The following is a 20,200-nucleotide window of genomic DNA, read 5'->3' as shown; positions in this document are numbered from 1 at the left end:
CCCCGCCTTCCTCTACTCGCATCTCCCCTGGTTTCTCAGCTGCTTCCGCCCTTCTTCTCAACACCCGTTCCGCTGTGAAAAATCAATCTGCTCTTTTCAATCTTTTGGACACTGATGCCCCGGACTTTCTGTTTCTTACAGAAACTTGGTTCTCCTCGGATTCCCTTCCTGATCTACTGGCCATTCTTCCTGACACCCACTATGCTCTTCGTGCCGACCGCCCTGATGGTAAAATTGGAGGTGGAGTGGCTATGATAGTTCACCGCTCCCTCCAATTCCAGCTCTTGCCGCACCCTGGTATTTCGGGTGTGGATTTTTTGGTGGCCCGCTCGCTCAACCTCCCGGTTCCCCTGACGGTGATTCTTCTCTACCGTCCCCCTCAAAATATGCCGTCATTTGTGCCCACCCTGCAGGACCTCCTGGCCACTCTGGCTGTAAACAATTCCTCGTTGCTTCTGCTCGGGGACTTTAATTTCTGGCCGGGTGACCCGCGGGAGGATTCCTCCTCCAAAGATTTGTCCGCCACCCTTCGCTGTCTCAACTTTCTTCCCCTTGTTTCGGCCCCCACCCATACCCATGGTCATACTTTGGACCAGATCTGGTCCCTACGCTGTAACTCCTCGGTTACCTCGATCTCCCCTTGCGTCTGGTCCGATCATTTTCTGATCTCTTTTTCCATCAGCCTAGGTCAACCCGAGAAAGTCTCTCCTCCCAAAAACATCTGGGCCCGGAGCTGGAACAAGACGGACCTTAGTGCTCTTTCTTCTTCTCTACTTTCATCGGCTCCCACCCTGACCAATCTCCCTGTGGAGAATCAGGCGGTGGTCATTAACAACTGGCTCTCCTCGGCTTGCGACCGGGCTGCCCCACTCAAAAAGATCAGATCAGCCCGCCCCCATGAAGCACACAAGTGGTTTTCCAGCGAGCTCAAATCGCTGAAATTAGAACTTAGGCGCTCTGAGCGCCGCTGGCGCCGCAACTATTGCCCTGATCTTCGCCTTACCTATAAAGTGCTTCTGAACAGCTACAAATCAGCCATTTTAGCGGCAAAATCCAAGTATTTCTCGGAGCGCGTAGCCCTTTCGGCCAACAAATCGCGTGAGATTTTCTCACTGGTGCGTAGCCTTGCTACCTCCGACCGTGCTAGCTTGTCCCCTGCCCCTTCTTTATCTCTTTGTCACTCCCTTAATGATTATTTTATCAATAAAATAATCACCATTAAGTCCAACATTCCCATTGTACCTGAACCCAACTTCCCGGATCACTCTTTCCGCTGTTCCTCTGTTTTTGATCACTTCCAACCCATCTCACCTGAGCTCTTCCGCGACCTTCTTGTTAAGGTCAAGTCCGGTTCTCCGGCCGATTGTGCTCCGGCTCGGATTCTTAGATCCCTCTACACTTCCTGTCCCACCCCTCCTTTAACTCTTCTTAATTCTTGTTTGGTTTCGGGTTCTGTTCCCTCTCTCTTTAAAGCTGCCATTGTGCTCCCCATCCTGAAGAAGGTTGGTCTGGATCCTTCTCTTCCTTCGAACTTCAGGCCTATCTCCCTCCTTCCCTACCTTGGGAAGATCCTCGAGAGCTATGTGACCTCTTGCCTCTCAAGCTTCATCGAGGAGAACAACATCTTGGCCCCTCGCCAGGCGGGTTTCCGACCTGGCCACTCCACTGAGAGTGTGGTCCTCGCGGTCCTGGATGAACTGAAGGGGAAGGCTGACAGCAACCTCCCCCAGGCCCTAGTTCTCTTGGATTTGTCCGCTGCGTTTGACACGGTCGATCATGCCATCCTCCTCGACCGTGTCGGCGCAGCGGGCATCCAGGGCACTGCCCTCTCCTGGGTCGCGTCCTTTCTTCAGGGCAGATCACAGGCAGTCCACCTCTCTGACTTTTCTGCTCCCTCTCTCCCGGTTACTTGTGGGGTACCCCAAGGCTCTTCTCTTTCCCCTCTTCTTTTCAACCTTTATATCCGCCCTCTTATCTTCTCCCTCCTTGAGCTGGGGGTCTCTGTGTACAATTACGCAGATGACCTCCAGCTCGTTTTTGACCTATCCTCTCCTACTCACTCTCTTTCCAAGTTCAGTTCTACCCTACTCTTTATTTCCCAATGGATGAGCTTTAATCATTTAAAGCTCAATCCTGACAAGACTGAGCTTGTCCTCACTGGTGGTCCCTCTAACCCCTGGTGTTCTGTTCACTGGCCCCTCTCTTTTGGTTCCCCCCCCTCCCCAGTCTCCTCCGTCCGGACTTTGGGCATCAAGATCAGCAATGATCTTTCTATGCATGCGCACATCAGCGCCGTCGTCTCCGCTTGTTTTCTTTCCCTCCGCCTCATCCGCAAAATTTCCCGGTTTTTCTCTGTTGATGCCCTTAAAACTATTATTTCTGCCCTTATTTCTTCTCGCCTGGATTATGGCAATGGCCTGTTCGTAGGCATTCCGGCCTACGAAACTCGCCGCCTCCAGGCCATCCAGAACCAGGCAGCCCGTCTTGTTTTTCGTCTTCCCAAGTTTTCCCACATCACTCCTGCCCTTAAATCCCTTCATTGGCTCCCTGTTCACCTCAGATCTCATTTTAAACTTGCCTCCTTGGCTTTCCGGGCTCATGCCCGATCTGCTCCTCTCTTTATCAATTCTTTAGTTTCCTCTCATGCCCCTTGTCGTTCTCTTCGCTCGTCCTCCCTTTCTCTTCTTCACGTCCCCCGCTTCCGTAAATCCCGCACCGCAGGCACTCGTTTCTCGGTGCGGGCTCCCCAGATCTGGAACTCTCTTCCCCTCTCGATTCGTTCGATTCCCATTTTTTCACATTTCCGTAAAGCTCTTAAAACTTTCCTCTTTCTTCAGGCCTTTCCTGTCTAACTTCCCCCGGTTCCCTAGCAAATTGTGGCTGTGATCCTCAGCGCCAGGAAGCCGCTTAGCCGCAGTGCGCTCTTATAAATATTTGTTTCATTTCATTTCATGTGCGAACAGACGCCCCCCACAGCCGCGGACACGCTCCTGTATTACCAGATAAGCTCTTCCTGCAGAAGTAGGTTCCGCACATTTCCACCCCCCCTCGACACTGGCTGCACTAGCAAACATACTTGCGATTGAGCACGGCCGCTAGCTGATCACCCGCACTATGCAGCGAGAATCCCCACTAATCATCCCTGAGGCTGAAGCAGGGTGGGAGGCAGAGATCGGGACGAACATTTCGGACGCCCATTGGTAGTTGGTCTGCGGACAGTTAAGACTGTTGTCCTCTAATTATCGGCTAAGATTAATCGACTTCAAATAAATACACCGCCTGTATCGGACCCCGACGCAATTGGACCGAATGGGCCTGCGCCCTGATAATCGCTTCTGGCGATGCGGGGACATGCAGGCCAACTTCCTGCACATGGCATGGCATTGCCGGCTGGTGGCTAATTTCTAGATACCCACATTGCAACACATACAGGCCATTACTTGTCATAAGCTACCCTGCACGCCGCTGGCGACGTTGCTGGGAGACAATACTGATAATCCCACCCAAACATAAGAAGCTGACTGCGATGCTGTTAATCATGGCAAAACGCCAAATCGTTATTCATTGGAGAGCGACTAGGCCACGACCACAAAAAATTGGATCATTAGCGTCACACACTGTAAAACGCAACTGGAGACATATTGGGAACAGCTGCCAGTGCGATCCCGCCCCCGGGGTTTTTGGGAGCCATTTGTATACTGGCTAAACACTGTGAACTTAGACAACCTTTAACATACATACCAGGTACTTATACCCTCTCCGACATCAGAGTCCGAGATACCACTGTATATTACTGGACATGGGACACCATTTGTTAACCACTGTCATCATACTGTAATGTACTGCTATTGATCTTATCTGATATACGCTGTATATGACATGGTAGGTCATAACACCTGTAGACCGCATACTGCTTGCTGATTGTCTTGCTGAATGAAATTGCAAGTTTTTTGTGTTACAAATGCCAATAAAAAAAAAGTAAGAGTTCCTGGCACACATATTACTATGTTGTCCAGCCTTGCGGCAAGTCCGCAGGATTTACCTCAGACCTATTATTTTTCAACTGGGCACCCGCACAGCAAAGAAGGCCCTTTAACAGCTCTATACGTTGGGCATTGTGAGGAAAATGACCAACTTTGGCAAATTTGTACACCATACTCGCACACTTTTGTAGGACAAGTCTGCACAGGCAGAGTGTGACGAACAGCCGGGTGCTCCACAGCATCAGGGTCAACTTCCCGGATGTCTGTCCACCACTGAACAGTTGATCCGTTATGGGGTCCTTCGAGCTTTCATCCCGTCCGGTTGTTCTATTTTTTTAAAACATTATGAGTACACCGCCTGTGCACACATCACATTGATGGTCCGGTCTCAAATATTATGAGTTTCTCTTTTTTTTTTAAATCGCATTTTAATAATGACTTGCACCTTTTTTTTGCTACAAGTTTTAATGTTGTATACTGTAATGGTTTTAAGTAACCACACAATTTCATTCATACATTCATTATTGATATTTAGCACCTTCTGCAGTGGGCAAGATTATAGTCGTCCGATTGACCAGCAGTGTGTGACAAATATCTTCCATTATTCCTTGCATGTTCATTTGGTGATAGTTTGTTAATTGGCTGCACAATACTGGTGATTGACAACTCCCATTGCAGATATGTCTTATGTGAATGTAAGAGGTGTAAGTCAGAGTTTGCTGCTGACTACTGAGCATTATGGGTATTAGTAATATTGTGGGCCAGAGATGTTATGTATGAAATTACATAACTATTTAATAACCCAGTGAACCATATCTCAGCTCTTCTTAGATTAATTGAATATTGAAACTAGTTAGCTGATTGGGTTGTTTCCAATATGTTTGTAAGCTGAAGATTTAACTTGAAGATGCAACGGTCTTTCCGGATTCTGTCACCGGGACTTGCGTGGTGCTGTTATCTTGGAAATTGCCATTCTTTTTGTTCTTTTCTGAAGTGTATATGCTCTTCAATGCTCTAATGTTGGCTGGTCGTGAGTTCCTGAGAAAGGAGTCTCTTCTACAGATTTCTTATAGTAAGGTGGTATGATGCTTAGTGGTGCAAGCCCAGAGCTCAGTGTCCTGATGTGTTTCTGTTGCTTGAATTTACCTTGTAGATATAGCAGTCCTTTTCCTTGGTAGACTATATGGACAATGCAGAATGCATTTAACATTGCCCTTGTAACTACAGTTAGTGATTGCAAAACTGGAGTTATGCGTTAGTTTGGGTAAAGGCAGAGAAGAACTCTTGCTGCAGCATTTCGGGTGAGTTATATGTTGCGTGTGATTAATCCAGTTGCCCCAAGGTATAGCTGTTGAACGCCCAGCAGAGAGAACCAAAATGTATGTTAAATGGTTGTTTAAGTAATTGAAGATCACCCTCTTTTTAAAGCATTGAAATTGACCATAAAAACCGTCAGCATTGATGGCAGGAGAGAGAGCTGCTCAATGCAGAATAAACAATTACCAAAGCAGCTTCAACTTAAGCTGGCCTGCACTGCATCATCTATCTCTATCTGCTTGCTATACTTTGGATGAGGCCTACTGGTAAAAAAAATGTATTCAACTGTTGTTGAGGAGCTTGGTGGAGCAGTTATCCCCCTCAAACGACTTTACTGTCCTTCTATCTGTGGCCATGAATAAGACTGTCTTCTGCAGTTAGTTTAGAGGATAGGGCACTTGTGTACCTACAATATAAAACCATTAGTTCTGACTCCATTCAGTCAGTCAGTCAGATATCTTTATTCGGTTTATGTGCAAACCATAAAAGCATTCTAAAAAACAGATTATGAAAGCAACTGAAAATGCCTAATATGTAAAACACAATCTAAGCTCATAAATACATATAAGATCAGTAGATGAAAATAATACAAACTAATTTCATTTTAGCACAATGATAAGAAATATACATGATTCTAAAATATTAAGTTAATTTCCTCAGGGTTCTCACAGCTGCAGATAAAAAATTAGCAATATTAAAAGTTTCCCATACATCTGTCAACATTTGCAAATAGAGAAGGGCAGATCTCACTTGCATAAAACCTTTGTTAGTTAAAATAGGAAAAATAAAACGTTTCCTAATGACAGTAAGGTGCTCACAGAAAAATAAGAAGTGTATGATATCCTGTTCCGAAAAACTGTCGCAGGTACAGGGCCCAAGATTATTTTTTTTTTTTATAACAAATTTTTATAAAATTTTGTCACAAACATACAGCTATTGGATCAATTCCCCTCTCCTCCCCACCTTACTAGGATTAGTCCGTTACGCTGGAATCTCGGTACTGGCCTCGAATGCGACCTTGTCCGGCAGGTTGCCGCCCCGTGAAGGCTTCCTTGTCCAATCCGCCGTATCCTTGGCGCTTAAAATAATACATATTAAATTTAACTTCCCCCCCCCTACAGGGCCCAAGATCATCTACCTTCTTCCAGCCCTTCTGTTCACCAAGAAGAAAATGAAATTGATTTAATCTGAATCGGGTCAATAAGAAACGGTGATTGTTATTTGTGACATAGCCTAAATATGGTTCCATGGATAGTGTTGTTTTACATAGCTGGTGGGCCCTTACTGTCACCTTTACCAGCTCTCTCTCTTCTCTGTCCATGGTGGCTAGACGTAGGTATGTTTCCTTGGACCATTTTATATCTCCATTCTTTAATGTTTCTGGGGAGTTGTATAATTCTGGTCTACCTAGCTTAGCTGATAACTTCTGAAAATATTTGAGCCAGGGTATAGACAGCCCATGGTCGAGTGACATGCAATCTTTCAAGATGTCGTGATTTACCACTAAATCAGGGTTTAACCAGGTTGCTATCCATTTCTGTAAGGGTGCCACGGCAATTGCATCTTCAACAAAGCCAATTTCACATTCCTGATGGACAATATAATTGGCTGTTGTTTTAGGGACAATTAGAAGGTTCTTTAAAAACCTATCTTCGATGATCTGTATAGCCTTCGTGTTTTTAATGCCCCACAAATCGGCCCCATACATGGCTAGTGATATGCACTTTGCTCTATATATTTGAGTTAGGGCCCTCATTGGCCTGGCTCCTAATTTCCTGGCGAAACCCAACACGGCAGATGTGGCTCTGGTCAAGGCAGTTTTTTTCGCTGTAATTTGGGTTTCCCAGGATCCTTGGTTGTCAAATAATACTCCTAAGTATGGGAACGATGAAACCCTGGTTAGTAAATGTCCCTCACAATAAAGGGTTTTGACCTTTAGCGATTTCTGACCAAAGGCCATTATGTGTGATTTAGAGAAGTTTACACTTAAGTCTAATGACTTCATAAAGGCCGTAAAAGAATAATAATGACTGTAGTACCACTGCCGTTCTCGCTAAGAGGGCGGCGTCATCCGCATGTAAAAGTGCGGGAATCATGCGTTTCCCTGCACGGGGGATATCTTTACAGGAGGCATTTAGGGTTGGATCCAGGTTGTCAATGTATAGTGTAAAAAGTAGGGGAGCCAAAATGCACCCCTGCCTGACTCCATTTGAAATGGGAATACCTTCCGTACAATTACCCCGCTGATCATACCTCACTGTTGCAGATAAATCCCTTAGCAGGTCCGCTAAAAAGTAGACGATGTTTTTGTCTACGCCTATGGTTAGAAGATTGGACCACAGCTTTGACCTGTTTACTCGGTCAAAGGCCGAGGACAGGTCCATGAAGGCCAAAAATAGTGCTCCCTTCTTTGCCACCGTGTATTTGCCTATCAATAGTTGCAGATTTAGGCATTGATCTATCGTGCCATCCCTTTTCTGAAGCCGTACTGGGCTACAGAAAGCGTTCCCGTTTCCTCAAGCCAACTAGTCAGTTGGCTTAAAACCACCCTGCCAAGTACTTTTACTGAGGAGTCAATTAAGGATATCGGGCGATAGCAACCCGGATCACCTCTATTCCCTTAGTTATATATTGGTATAATGACAGATCTTGCCCATGGAGGAGGCAAGCCCAAATGACAGGCGTTGACAAAGACATTGTACAATATCTTTGCCCAGGTCTTTACATCTGCCTTAAAAAGGTCTGCCGGGACTCCATCTGGTCCCGGAGCCTTATTACTCATCATTTGCATTATGGCTTGCGTTACCTCTAGCTCTGTAAATGACAGTGTATAATTTTCCATATTTAGGACTGCACCTGCCCGCATCCCTTCCCCATCATAGACATGTTTAAAATGACTGTACCATTCTTGTTCCTGAATACCACAATCGAGCTCACTGTTGCAATTGTCCTGGAAAAAAGGCTTGTTAACGACGGACCAAAATTTGGCGCTATTTTTGATTACGTAGATTGATAAAAGCTCATTCCAGGCCTCCTCCCTGATTTCATTTTTCCGCTTTTTTGTGCCAATTTATATGAATTCCTGAGCACCAGCGGAAGGACCAAAATTTGGCGCTATTTTTGATTGCGTAGATTGATAAAAGCTCATTCCAGGCCTCCTCCCTGATTTCATTTTTCCGCTTTTTTGTGCCAATTTCTATGAATTCCTGAGCACAGCTACTTCCGCTTTGTCAGGAGGGTTAGATTTCAACGCTACCATCAGGTTACGATGGGCTATTGAACTATTGTTGTCAAACCATTTCTCCCCATTACTAGATTGCCCCTTAAATACTTTTTTAAGATCACTATCGATCTGGGTGCAAATTCTACTATAGGCCATAAGGACTTCTTCACCGACTATGCCATCAGTTAAACAGGTAGACATATCTTGCCCAACCTTTGCCAATAAATTGTCCGCAAAATCCTTAGGCACCACTCGGCACCATTTCAGACGTCGAGCTTGGTCGGTGGGTCTTAAATATAACATTCCAGCTGTCAGGTTAATTTTATCTTTTTTCTTTAGGTCAACCATCAAAATCAGACTTACAGGGTTGTGATCGCCATATGAGGACCAAGAAACAGTATACTGATAAACCCGGTTTGCCACATTTAGGCTCACAAAGATATAATCAATAGTTGACCCAGAGTCTTTGCCTTTAAAACTTGGAACGTCCCCTCTACTTTGGGTAGGGTAAATCAGGTTGTTTCCAGCCACCAATTCTTCTAGATACGATCCCTGCGGGGAATGCTCAAAGTGAATATTATCTTGGTTAACTGGTCCCTAACAGTCCCAGACGTAACAATTACCATTGCAACAGTGAACATTAAAATCTCCAAGCACTATAACCGAATAACAATTTGTGCTATTTGCATTATACAATTCTAAGAAATCATATAGACTGACTAGATGTTCATTAAAAAAGGCCTTATCAAAGGAGTTATAAAAGTTAACAATAAGCCAGTTACCGGTGGTTTTGGTTGAAATTTCCACAGCCAAGCAGTAGGGTGAACCTGTCTCCACTTTGGTATAAGTGCTCTCAAGTTTTAGTGAAATAAGGGTTAAGAGTCCACCCTTCGCCCTCCCCATAGGGGAAGCAGCTGCTGGCGACCAAAAATCCGCAAACCCGTCCAAAAGAAAGGTATTCTTTGTGTCCCAAGTTTCCTGGAGCCGATGATGTCATAATCAGTAAGACAGTCCCTCCACTTAGCATCATTTGCCTTACTATTTAATCCGGCAATGTTCCAGCTAAGGAACCTGGTTCCTGGACAAGGGACCTTAGCTGCCACCATGCCATCACTGCAGCCACCTTGTACAATTCCAAAAAGTCTGTAGTATTAGGATTATCACCCCCACATACATTCATTAAGTTTCTTGCTTCTCCGGCCTCCAGCTCCACAACCGGTAAACAGACTTCTACAGCAGGTGGAGAATGGACCCGGCCAAGTTCGAGTCAATCATTTGAGTCTAAACCACTCAGGGGTTGGTAGCGGTTGGATGTGACAACCCCATAGCCAGTGGCCCCATCAATGCTATTACCTCTGCCCCTGAAAGAATTATTTAGGGGCTGCTGGGTTAAATGCCTGTAAAAGTATCCCAGTGGTCGAAGTGTAATACCCTGCTCGTTATGGGATAGAGAGGTGGCTCTTAACAGTGCAGTATTTGCAAGATGTGGATTTCTAAAATTAATAATCACACAGTCGCCACTAATATTCCTATGAGATCTGCCTATCCAGGAGACTCTTCTAGTAGTTAAAATCTGGTGTGATAAAGCCGCTGGAAACCCACACTCACGGTTAAGCCATGACACAGTTTTGTTCTTCAGGGATTCGTGAGATTCTGGCTTATTTGAGTGGCCGGTCTCATTTACAGGTGAAACATTAGTTAAGACTGCCACAAATGGTGCGCATTCCGATGGTAAATCTGGTTTTGAGTTAACCAGGCAACTATTCTGCACTTCTGCTCTTCCTAGCTTTCTCTCTGGGCCTGTTGCTGGCAATGGGTTTTTACGCATGGTTTCCGGGACTACAGATACTGCTGGTTCTACTGTACGAGATCCCCCATTGGGAAGCTTAAAAGTCTCATTGTTAACCCCCGGACCCTTTTCAGCAGCTTTATCACTTCCAGTTATATCAATGTGGGGTCCTAGAAGGCCTCCTAATCTCACTACTTCCGCTGAGATCAGGTCAAGTTTGGCCATTTTTGCATCTATAATGCCAATCAGGAGATCTAGTTGCTCCGTGTCTATTTTAACTGTGACATTGTTGACTGCTGACTCGGTGTCACTTCCATCACTAATGGGTGGCGATTCTGCTCTTTTATTGTTACGGCCCCCACCCCGTTTAATTTGTGTATTCTTACGTGATCTCAATACTCTCTGTGTTCTTGGGGTCGGGGAGCGCTGTGATGGAGAATCATGAGAAACACCCAGTTTGTCCTGATTAAATGGTGGTTCTATAGATGGAAGGGCTGGGTCTTCCAAGTTTAATAAGACAGGTTGATCGGGATCGCAACTATCATCCGGTGGGGAAACTGACAGTGAAATAGGTGATGTGGGCGTTAAGACAGAGGGAGTCCCCCGGCCTAACTATTTACGCCGTTCAATATTAATTTTGTTCACAACTTTCACAAGATAGTTGTCTAACGTGGCTGATGCAGGGGGTATTTTAACAGCTTTAGCTTTCGACATTGTTAGTACTGACAATTTTTCTAAGGTGTTCGGTTATGGATGCAGGAACCGGCACAAAGACCAAACTACAGTAATGAAGTAGTGATGGGCTTAATGTAACTCCTTGTCCTATGACCTTATAGTTCAAACACTAACACAAACATACATGGAATAATTAAAAAGTCTCACTTTGTCGAGGATGATGGAGCTCAGCTACAATGTTCAGAAAGCAAGGTCCATGGCCCAGCCCAACCTCGTCCTGCCCCGGACGGCCGCAGATGGCCCGCCCTTTGCTCGGGCTTAGCCCGGCGAGTCCCACCGGCGTCCCGCGATGCGGAGGGAGCCTCTCCTCTTTAATAGCGCATCCAGGCGCGATGGTGGCGAAAACCGGAAGTGACCGCTAAGCTATCTGGGATCTGTAGTCTCCGGCCGCGAGGTGGAGGGAAGCGGCGGCAGTGAGACACAGAGCGTTGGCCCCCCAGATGCAGCAGGCCAAGTCACCGGACCAGCAGGTAGGTACACGCACCAGTTGACGTGTAGAAATGCCCCCCCTGACTCCATTCAATAACTCCCTGTGAGTGATGTTACAAGTCCATCTTTCTCCTGTCCAGAAAAAAGGTGAATGCCACCATTGATTTATATATGGGTTAAAGTACCCCCTGCCGTACATTATAAGGCTATTGCAAGTCACCGAAGAGTTCCATAACCATAAAGAGGAACAAGGCTGAAAGATGAGTTCCTTTATAAGTTCATGAAACATGAGGGTGTCTTGCAGTATCCTTTTAATGTACAACAGGGGTTATGTTATTCCTTATAATATATGGATCACCCTCCCCACATATGGCTGAAATCCTTAGTGTCTTGCTGTTATGTATTCATAGTAAACACAAGGAATTAGGGCAAAAGCAGTACTGCAAGTCAAACATACTAAAAGAAAGTTAGTAATTTTTTACCAAAGTATATTGGGGTCGGTTTCATGTATGTCAGATTTTTAAAATACTTTGTTGAAGCATGCACAGTTTCTATCTTTTCTGTAAGGACCTATAGCTTGGGGGATTATATTGTTGCCATAACAACTTTTCATTTGAGAAAACCGTACCATAAGACTTAAAATGCAGTTCCCCCTTTATAGGTCTCGTGGCGTTAACCGCGCGAAAGCGCGGTCTCGCCAGAGACCTATTGTTACCGACGCAGCTTTCCAGGAGACAGGACCTGGCCAAGCGCATGGCGATCGGAGCGGGCCACGCGCGCGCGCACGCTGTGGCCGTGTCCGGTCTCCTGGAAAGCTCCAACACACACGCATACGCACACACAGAGACACATGCACGAACGCACGCACACACACATACACACACACAGAGACACACCTCCCCCCGTCGCACACATACACACACACACACACACACACACCAGTGCACCGACCTCCCCCCCCGCCGCACACATACACACACGCGCACACATACACACACGCGTGCACACACACGCGCACACACACACACACACACACATGCACCAAGACCCCCTCCTACAACTAAGGCCCACTTACCGCCACTCCGGACTTCAGCCGCCACCGCGGGGCTCTCCCTGGGGCATGGGAGCCCCGCGTCTCCACTGCTCCTCTCCTGGCCAGGCACTCCTTGGGCTTCCCAAGACGGAAGTCCCGCCCCACGACAGGTTTCGTTTTCGCTCATTGTCCAGTGCGCGCGGAGAGGGAACAGTGATTAACGAAGAGACGCAGCTTTAAACCCCGGCTCATCCCTGTGGTTTAGTCTGAGAAGACTTCACAGCGCAGCGGCGCTAATCCGGGCTTCGAGGCTACAATTATAATTATGAGGATGTTAATAATAATAATAATAATACGATAATGAAAATAATATTATTATTATGAAAGTCGTTATAAATGTACAATATTGCCTTCCCCATGATCGGATACTGAATTAAGTTTGTCGTAGAACTACAGCAGACCTCCCTCATAGGATGATGGTAGAGAGAGCATGGATATTTATTGAATTACCAAACTGTGAGGGGCAGTGGAAATGACCCAGTCACTTTGAACCCAGTGACAGTCATTGGTTGACCCTCCTGTTGCACTTATGGGCCCTCAACAGGCTTCTAGTTGCTGCAGAGGGACTGTGGGAGATGCTGGAAGTGGAAAGTAAACCAGACTCAAACAGGGTGTCTTTGCTCCTAGATTTAAGGCCCCTGAAACCAAAGCAGGGAGTCAAAGACAGGGACACCGAAGCAAAACAGCTCCAGCAGATGCTACTACTCCCTGCACCTACTTGACGCTCTGACCCCGAGGTGTGAGCTGCCACTGTTTATACGCCAAATGCAAAAACAACAGTTAATGGACAGAATGCAGAACAATGTCATACATTCACCCCAGTACAGAGATCTGGGCCTAAATCCATTGGTTATTTGCTCCCCATGCCATTCCAGTTTGAACCCAGCCATATGCAAATCAGTCTTGACCCTGTGCCCCATGGGAACAGTCCAGCCCGAACTGCCAAGCCAGGTCCTCCCTGGACTGGAAACAAACATCCTAGGACCGGTTTCGGACTTTCAGCCCTCATCAGACAGGATAGCTTGATTCCAGTGGCATGGAGATGTTTATACGCCAGCATAATGTCAGACTGTGCCAATGCTGATAGAAAGAGGCCACTTGGATGCAGGCATGTGCCAACCAAACACGTGTGCATCGACTCATTTCTATGTCACAGAATGGCCACACCGGACCTCTCTGTGGCAGTGTTCAGCCGCAGACAGAACAGGAGTGACACATTTCACCTATGGGTTTTGAACCTCTGCTGGGTTGCAATGACAGCAGCCAAACATTTACTACACGTTTGTGTAAATACGGAAATAGTGAAAAATAATCCGCAGAGGACAGTACCAATGGCAAAATGTATTTAGAGTCAGGGCTTTAAGTGGGGCTGGTCCGTCCGGGCCTCAGATCCAATAGTAATTAAAACCAGACATTGAACCTTTCATTCATGTCCTTAACTTTTCAGTCACAAACCCTGATCAATTTCTGAAGAATGAATTTAAAAAAAGTGAAGGTAATCCACGCTGTTCCTGTTTATATCTAACATGCTTTACTTAATCTTGTGTTTCATAAATATGTTTGCTATTTGAAGGGTGATAAGTTTCTTTATTTTTTGTCACGTAGCATATTACTCTTGTATAGTGCATACTTTGAAATGAGTCACCTCCATGGTATTTTTAAAACGCCACGATTGAGAGCTCTGGAGTTGAGGCTGAATTAAGGCAGTTTGAGTTTCTGACATTGCCTGTCTGTCGGTCAGAATGGTGGTCAGAATAGATGATCATCCAATCCTTGGCCTCTCTGCAAAGCGCACAGCGCAATGATCACATATTCTGGTTGCACTTTTGATTCTGTGCCAATGTGTGTGAAGGAGGTACACAGTTATCAGAATACTGACAAGTTGAAAGTAAAATAAAATGCAGTGCTTACAGGGGAGTGGATGCACTGTTTGGGGGGTGAATTGAAGGAAATGTGAGGAAGTGCATTTAGGAGAGTGAAAAAAATGGTGCTGGAGAGGAAAGAGATGAGGTGCAACATGGATGGACTGGAGGATATGTGCAAACAAAGGATGTAGGATGCAAGTGCCTCTATGGGTGCTAACAAATAATGGGGTTATGAGCAAATGCGCGTTGACAGGGCTGTGAGGAGAAAGACTCCAACAGCCTCTAATGTACCAGGCAGCAATCCCATTAGTGGACGCTGATTGGATCTCTCTCCTGCCCCTCAGCATCAGGCTGAGAGGCCCGGCAGGTACTAACAGGTGATCAATAGGTGTCAGATCATGGGCTGCAAATACCCATCTGGGATGAGGCCTGATTACATTATGGAACGCGCACGTGGCCCTTTGCGGCTGGATCGAACAGGCTTCTGTTTTTCTGTAGCTTTTTGTACCACGTGTTTGAAGTGGCGAGTCCGACGCACTCTGTGATAGAACATGGGATTCTAATGGTAGTGTGCATTTAAACACCAGTGTACCGTGCTTCAGTAGACAAAAGATGGCGGGCCCAAAGGTTTTCTTAGGAACTCACTGCTACCGCCAAATGCTGTGTTCCGGAATACCGAGATTGACGAATATTGATTCTACCGCATGCCTCTTTCTTCCACCACCTTCAGCAACAACTAACATCTACCAAAAAATCTTCCTAAAGCAATACAGACTTTCATAACAAATTTATGCAACACATTGTTATATACAATGCCAATAGCTCAAATTTTAATGCTGCGAGACCTATTGCATTGCAAATGCTTGTCTTTGTTTAAACTGTGGCTATAATTATGCTCTATGACGTCAGAACTCAAATGGAATAACTTATTGCAGTTTAAAAGCTGTATAATTTCTTTATTACATGCCAGTAGATGCATCACATCTTGCCTGTAATAAGGAAATTACAGAGAGGTTTTTTTCTACAGGCATTGCAAGCTCCAGTGTATTATAGTTCATTTAATGCAAAAGGTTTATAGGTACACTCAAGATATTACTGTTTGAATGGAGGTAAGCATTTCGCGAATATCCATAATGTATTTTCATCGCTTTGCCAATCCTACTGAAACATGTTATTTAAAATCCCATGTACCTTTATCTGTTCCAGACATACATGAAAAAGACGTCCTCAAAAAGGAAAGAGTATCAGAATGGGTCCACAAGTTCTGTGAATGGGTACACCAAAAACGGCTCTTCCCTGGACAACAATGTGAAGCAAAGGAAACAAAGAAGGGATTGAAAACCAAATAGACGCTATTTTGCTATCTTATACGATTGAAAACATTCGATTGTAAGCCAATAAAGTTGTGCACAATACTTTTACAGCTACAGTCACTATCCCTAGCTAGAATAACGCGATTTATGTAGGATTTAACCAGTGCAGCCATGTCTAAATATTGAAACTACACAAATAGATTTGATGTTCTGTAACTATGGGATGGTAGAAGCCCCGCTCCTTAGACTGTGGAAGAAAGTATTATTGTAGTAAAATACACTGCTGTTGCCTTATTAGTAAATCCAATAGGTGCTGAATAGTGATTCTTGATTTGATAGCACTGTATTCCAAAATTCATATTTTGTGTACTTGCCATTGTGCTTGTAATGTAGCTGTAACTTGCAAGATGCTTTTTTAGTAGCTAGACATATGCCTTAAACAACATTTTTTACATGCCAGTCCCAATGATCCTTGCAATGCAATATATTCCAGAGAATGGAAAATAGAGAATGCTTCAGCTTTTAAGTTGATTCATTATCCTGAGGTTAAAAACTATTTGGAAAATATCTTTACATCTGTGGAGGACATTGATGAGTGACTGCTTCATAATAAGCTGTAATAGTTAGCCAACCGTTTTATTTAAGAGAATACAGATATGCAGTCACAGTCCTGTAAGACGCACTTATCTTTTTATCATAGCTCTTTATTCTGTACTTGCAACTAATATGTAATATTAGTGTGCCACAAATGTGTGGGCAGTTCTTCATGTGTATGTTCATTACTGTATGTTTAAGACTTGAGTGTGGAGGTGTTCAGTTAAGAAACTTATGTGACCTACAAGACAGGTTCCAATGGAAGAATGGTGCTGTAGCATGGAAGCCACCGGTATGTTTGTATATATAATTACAGTCACACCATACCCAGGACTTTAAGTAGCATCGAAATTCGAAGGGCAGTTTTGAACTTTAAACTGACTTCAGAAGTAAAGCAGCTTGTGAACCTTTTTTTTAAATTATGCACTGACGAAATAATGTATTATATGTGTTTCAAACGTGCCTGGTATGACAGACAGAAAATGAGAACTCTAGAAAGTAAAACCCGTCTAACCAATCATGAAAGATCGGAAGTTGGGTGTTTTCAGTTAAGTATGTTTGTTGGATGTATGTTCAGACAGTGGACCACTTTGCTAGGGAAGGTACTGGTTAGATAACGTGAATATTAGCACGAAGTGAAGTACACAATAATTACGTGTTTTCACTTTCATCATTTACTATTTTGAATTACTTTATGGTTTTAATCCTCGAAAAGTAGGCGGGTATTGCATTCCATGTAGCTGCAAGGAGTCGGGACACAACATGCCTTCATTATTTTCTAGGGATGAGAAAAAAAAACAGGTACCTCCTATTACTCAATAAATCAACTTTCTTGTTCTGTTCACATTTGTGAAGAACTGCCATTGTGCCATTTTGGTTATATTGCAGTGCCTGTACATAGGTTGGTGAGGTTTTGAAGCACAGCAGCTAAGTGGATTTTTCTCTCGTGTGGCTGGAAAGATGGCAAGGCAGGGAAGGGTGACAGTATATTAAAAAAAAAAAAAAACACTTGTGGCCTTTAATAAATGCAGATGTTTTCTTCTTCCTCTGTCAAGAATGTTCCTGTTGCACTCTTTGGGCTTTGTGACTCAAAGGTATGAGGAACAGAGGCAGTTGGGTCGATGCCGTAGATAAAAAAGCCTTCCTGAAACAGAACACATAAGAGTAGGGTCCATATTTTGAGGCGATCAAGTCTGCATACTTGAAGTACGTTTTGAACTCCACCTGAGTTGTAGATTAATATGGTTTATCGCCATTTTTGTTAAAAATGTTTTCTGCACCTTACTCGTTCAAAGAAAAATGCAAAATAATATAGTAAAAAATAAAGTTCCAAGTTTTGAAAAAAATATTAAAAACCCCTATAACAGACGAGGTAAAAACAGTTAAACAATGTAAGTCATCAATGGGGCTCAGAGCTGGCACAAAAAACCTTGTTTCAGTGTGCACATTCCTTTTTCATTCTACTGGCACTGTACACAGAGGGTTTCCATTTAACCTTGACTGCTTAATACCCTTCAGATGTGTTTGGCCAGTCATGCAATATATAGTACAGGGTTGTCAGCTTCAAAAGTTTTATTATTTTGTTTTATATTTATAAAGTTGGATATCAGTTTACTTTGTTGAAATTTTGCACATCATTTTCAGGGGATTAACCAGCTGTCATGTTGGCCTTGTGGACTTGTTTAATGTCCGTTTAAAAGGAGGCACGTTTCTGTTTATCGAGAGTCTTACTGTTTATTCATTTGTAGCATTGGTTTACAAAGTCTTTGCATTCTTCTTGCAACTGAAATCCTATTTAAAATAGTGCTGTGGACAGTAAATGTTTTAGACAACAAATCCCGTGAGCTTATTTTGGTATACCTACATTGTTAAATAATATCATCCATTAACCAATAAAACATTTTTGATTTACATTGTGCCTTGATATTGAAGTGTTTTTTGTGCCTTACATTGTTTAGATTTTTTTTTCTCAGAAATTTCGGGTAACATTTCAGCACTTTATTTTTAGGGATAAGAAAATAAATTTGTACCAAGAAAACTAACAATTGAATTCGACAAATGTCATAGTCGGTACAGCTGTTAAGACAAAAGTTGGAATGACCAGTAGAGTGTGGAGGAAAGCAAGAGCATAAACGAATTGGTGTAGGTCCATTCCAGGTGGCTGCAAACATCCATGAAGTAGGCCAAACATAAAGTGACTCCAAAACACAACATTCCATGAAATATAGAACACGTGGGCTCCATGGAAAACTACGTAGGCATCTATGTAGCTGAACATAGCATATCGATAGCAAATGGAAGCCCCAAACTCATCTGAGGAGGGCCTCAATGTTCATCAGTTACCCCTATCCTCTTCTACGCATACATGATCTCTCTGGACAATGTTGTCTGCGCAGACAAGATCAACATCCTCATCCACGTCGACAACACACAACTTATACTCGCCCTCTTTGACAAGACCTCCAACACAAAAAGCAAGTTCACCACCTGCATGACTGAAGTCGCTATCTGGATGAAATACAGATATCTGATGCTCAGCAAACAGGGAGAGGATGTGGTGTAATGGCCAGAGTTGCCGACTTTAGAGCTGGGAACCAGGTTTGACTCTCGATGTGGGCTCAAAATCCTTTGATTCTGGGCAAATCACTTTATCTCCCAGTGTCTACCAAAAATGGATGAGTCCTTGTGCGATGTAACTGGTGTTCATGTAAAATGCTCCAATACCTTCGGACCGAATGTGAGCTGAATTACAAAATAGAAACTGCAAAAAAAGAAATATATCAACAAGATTGTTGTAGTGATCTTCGGCAAGAACAACTCACCATGGGACTCCGACTGGCGGCTGACAGAGCACAAACCCACACCCATAACCCGTGCCAGGAACCTTGGAATAACCATTGACAGCAAACTGGATATGACCGCACAAGTCAAAGCCATAACTGCATCCTGCTTCCACAGCCTGAAGATGCTGAGAAAGATCCTCAAATGTTTCTCAGGCAACACTAGAAAACTGTCACTCATTCCTTAGTCACCAGCAAGTTGTACTATAGGAACACCCTCTATGCCGGGTTCACAAAGCAACTCACTAGAGGGCTACAAACCATCCACAACTCGGCAGCCAGGCTCATCTGCAACATCCCACACAGAACTCACATCACACAACATCTTAGGGAGCTCCACTCATTCCCGATCCAGAAAATGTGCTTATCTCAAACTCCTTAAAGTAAACTTCCTATCTTAATTTGCAGATTGCTGAAAATAATTGACAGAACACTCTGGGTGCAACGAGGTAAACGCACCGAATCCTTTCCCGGGCCCACGGAAGAGATACTGAAACCCTTACCATATGGTGAGTGTAGCGGCTAGCGCATAGACAAAACAATGAGACCGGCACCAACTTAAAATCCGCTAGATGCTGAACACTATGTATTAGCATTGATTCACCCGAATTTTAATCTACAGATCGTTAGAAGTAACTGATAGACGATCTGAACAAAACGAGGAAAACGCACCGAATAAAAAGATTGAATCAAGCCAACCACCGGAGGCAAGACTCTGCACTCATTTGGTGAGTTGGAATTCATACTATACCCAGGGTTTAATTAAAACTCAAGACAGAGCCCAATTGTCATATCCCTGACAACTCTATTGTGTCATTCAGATTTGTCCACCCAGAAGATGAGACCTCAGCCAAGATAATAATTCCATGGTATCTGACTTATGAGGGGACCAAAGGTGAGTTTCTCATTATCCGGTAACTCACGGAATTCCGTATTTTTAACCCCATAGCCAATTTTTATCCTTTTAAAATGGAAGTCTTGTGCAAAATCCAAACCTGATGGTTTTTAATTTAACCAAC

General features: G+C 44.1%; 1 protein-coding gene across 1 annotated transcript in view; it reads left to right on the top strand.

The window, feature by feature from the left end:
• ELOVL5 (ELOVL fatty acid elongase 5) overlaps nt 1–18,254 on the top strand; it is a 517,949-nt gene extending 499,695 nt beyond the window's left edge. The window contains exon 8 of the mRNA XM_078647945.1: nt 15,641–18,254. Within this exon, the coding sequence (XP_078504071.1) occupies nt 15,641–15,772 (132 nt within the window). The 3' untranslated portion in view covers nt 15,773–18,254. The remainder of the gene's footprint in view (nt 1–15,640) is intronic.
• The last annotated feature ends 1,946 nt before the right edge of the window (nt 18,255–20,200 follow it).

This window comes from Lissotriton helveticus, chromosome 6, assembly GCF_964261635.1.
Source record: "Lissotriton helveticus chromosome 6, aLisHel1.1, whole genome shotgun sequence".
NCBI classification, from domain to species: Eukaryota; Metazoa; Chordata; class Amphibia; order Caudata; family Salamandridae; genus Lissotriton; species Lissotriton helveticus.
This window is presented reverse-complemented; position numbering and strand designations above follow the sequence as displayed.